This window comes from Galeopterus variegatus, unplaced genomic scaffold (assembly GCF_000696425.1).
Source record: "Galeopterus variegatus unplaced genomic scaffold, G_variegatus-3.0.2 Scaffold5181, whole genome shotgun sequence".
NCBI classification, from domain to species: Eukaryota; Metazoa; Chordata; class Mammalia; order Dermoptera; family Cynocephalidae; genus Galeopterus; species Galeopterus variegatus.
The window spans coordinates 104289-106908 of NW_007731292.1; the positions used below are offsets into that span (position 1 = coordinate 104289).

Genomic DNA, 2620 nt, shown 5'->3' on the forward strand with positions numbered 1-2620 from the left:
TTTTTTTTTTTTTTTTTTTTTTTTTTTTTTTTGTCTTTTGTCTTTTTTCCTGACCGGTACACGCTCAGCCAGTGAGCGGGGACCGGTCTCCACATGGGACCCGAACCCTTGGCGGGAGCGCCGCTGCACTCCCGAGCAGCGCACTCTTCAGTGCGCCTCCGGGCCGGCCCCATGGATGCTTTTCTACAGTAAAGTGAAACAAACTCAGGCCATAATTTACTTTGCACTGGATCACAAATATCTGAACTGAAACAAATAGAAGTAAAAAATCTCGCTAAATCATGATCGACCCCCACCCCTTTGAAAGGGAAGAAGCACAGATGTGGCTGCTGATATTTTACTTACCTCCATTTATGGTCACTTCGCCCAGACAGTTGTTTGGTACTTTTGGCGCACAACGTTTATGACAATTGAATCTGCAATCTAGTCACAATGATTTTAAAACAAAACAAACAAAAACCAAGAATTCATCAGAAAGAGAAATTGTGAAACAAAAAAATAATAATTTCAGATGGATAAGGATTAATTTAAAGATTGAAGTTCGGCTGGTGACAAAAGTTAGTGACAAGGTCATCCTTACCTTTACACTGCAATCCCTGCCTGAAAAGCCCCTTCAGTAGCTTCTTGCAGTACTGGCACACTGTGGGCCGGGTGTAGGAGTGGATAACAAATGTGTGTGGCACTTTAACCTTAGACATCAGAATCTTGTCCAGCTGAATTGGTCGTCCAATGTAAGATTGAGAATTTGACCTCTTCTCTCGACCAATGAATGACTCTGACGGTGACTTCTGCTACATGTTTAAAAAACAATAAAGGACAATAAGATATATGAAACTGTGTGGTTTATATACTTACGTATTTTTAAATCTCATTTTGTATTACTATCATATTTAGTGGTTAGATCCTTAAGAATATGAGATAAATTAAAACTATGTTTCTATTAATTATTAATCTAATTTACCCCCTTTCCTTATTTCTTATTTGAGTTACCTTATTTGCGTAATCTGAAAAGGAGAGAATTGGAGACAGAATATTTAAACTTGATTTCTAGGTCTTTCAAATAATTTTTACTTTAAAATTTAATTAATTTTCACACAGAGCAAAGTTGAGAGCAACCAAACCAAAAAAAAAAAATGGTTCTTAATCCCACCACACATATTCTAGAGTATTATATGCACATGGTTAGAAAATGCAAGCAGTTCAGAAGGACAGAAAATGAAAATTCCCCATTTGACCTACATAGTATATCATCTGAAAAATGCCTGCAGTTCCTTTGGATTCTTTCAAGGAAAACAATAAATATAACTTTAAATTATCCCTCAACCACATAAAAAAGTAAAGGGTTAAAATTATACTATCATTTTTATTATTGAACAACACAGCAGCTAATGGACTATAAAAGGCACACAAATTTGGTGTTTTGTTTATAATTATATCTCTGTGCACCCTTGCTTCTCACTTTGGAATTGTTTAATTGGCCCGGCATATTGATTTTTTAAAATTAAATGAATTAAAATTAACTATGTTTTCAATGTTTTTGGACAATTTTATGGCACCTCTTGATGTCATGGAAATGTACTTGGGAATCATCAGAATAAATGTATTTTGGAATCATCACAATAGATGATGAATGGAATTACATTTTAAAAGTTATTTTAATTATATATCCACTTATTAAGCTCCTACTCTACAGTAATAACTGTGTTAGGTGCCTTAAGAGATAGGCCTTGTTATCAACAGTTGAGGCATCTAAGCTCCCAAAGTTTAAACACATTCCTTTGGGTAAAATGCTGCTGTGGGCTCAAGGGAGCCAAAACATGAACCAACATTTGTTTGCCTCCAGAGCTCTTGTATTATCATTTTACCCAGATAATTTCTAATTTGAAACAATTACTGATGACAAGAAATAAATTATATTTACATACGAGTTCCATCCCTTTCGATCCCTATGTGCACCAAAAGGTAATATTATGCACTACCAAGTTGGGAAACGTTAATTTGCAGACGCACTAGCTGCAGTAAAAAGAAATTTGAGATGAGGTTTTACATAGGATTATTATGTCCACAGTTACATTCACAATTACAACTCCACAAAGAAAAATTACAACGCATAATTACTCTGGAAAGGCTCAACTCTTGAAGAGGAGACCAGAACGCTTGTAAAGATAAGGAACAGGTTTGCAAAGTAGAATCATGAATATATTGAAAAAATACCTTTAGCGGAATTGAAGAATAATCAAATCCACAGAGTTAGGTCCCCTGTTGCAGTGTCCTTTACTAACAGTAGCTAATGGACACGTTTTAAGCATAGACTAAAATGAAAGTGCTGTTTTTCCATAGTCGGAAAATTTCAACACTCAGAATAGAAGAGGACCTGATGTCACACTTTCTTAGCAGACATAAACTATTCTCAGATTTGGAAAATCCTGTGAAAAGCTGGCCAAATCACTCTTGTTATTTTCCTTAATTTAGATACCTAATTCTAAGCTGTTTTAACAGAACCCATTTTACATAGGACTGTTACTATTCCATGGGGCATATTAGAGCTTAGAAGAGCAAGAAAGGGCCGGCCCGGTGGCGCACTGCTACAGTGCGCCGCTTGGGAGTGCGGTGGCGCTCC

The 2620-nt window shown here is 36.2% G+C and overlaps 1 protein-coding gene across 1 annotated transcript in view; it reads right to left on the reverse strand.

The window, feature by feature from the left end:
- Positions 1-2620, reverse strand: part of PRKD1 (protein kinase D1) — a 93763-nt gene that overhangs the window by 64350 nt on the left and 26793 nt on the right. The window contains exons 3-4 of the mRNA XM_008589072.1: positions 581-791; positions 346-423 (exon numbers count right to left, since the gene is read on the reverse strand). Coding sequence (XP_008587294.1) covers positions 346-423; positions 581-791 — 289 coding nt within the window. The remainder of the gene's footprint in view (positions 1-345; positions 424-580; positions 792-2620) is intronic.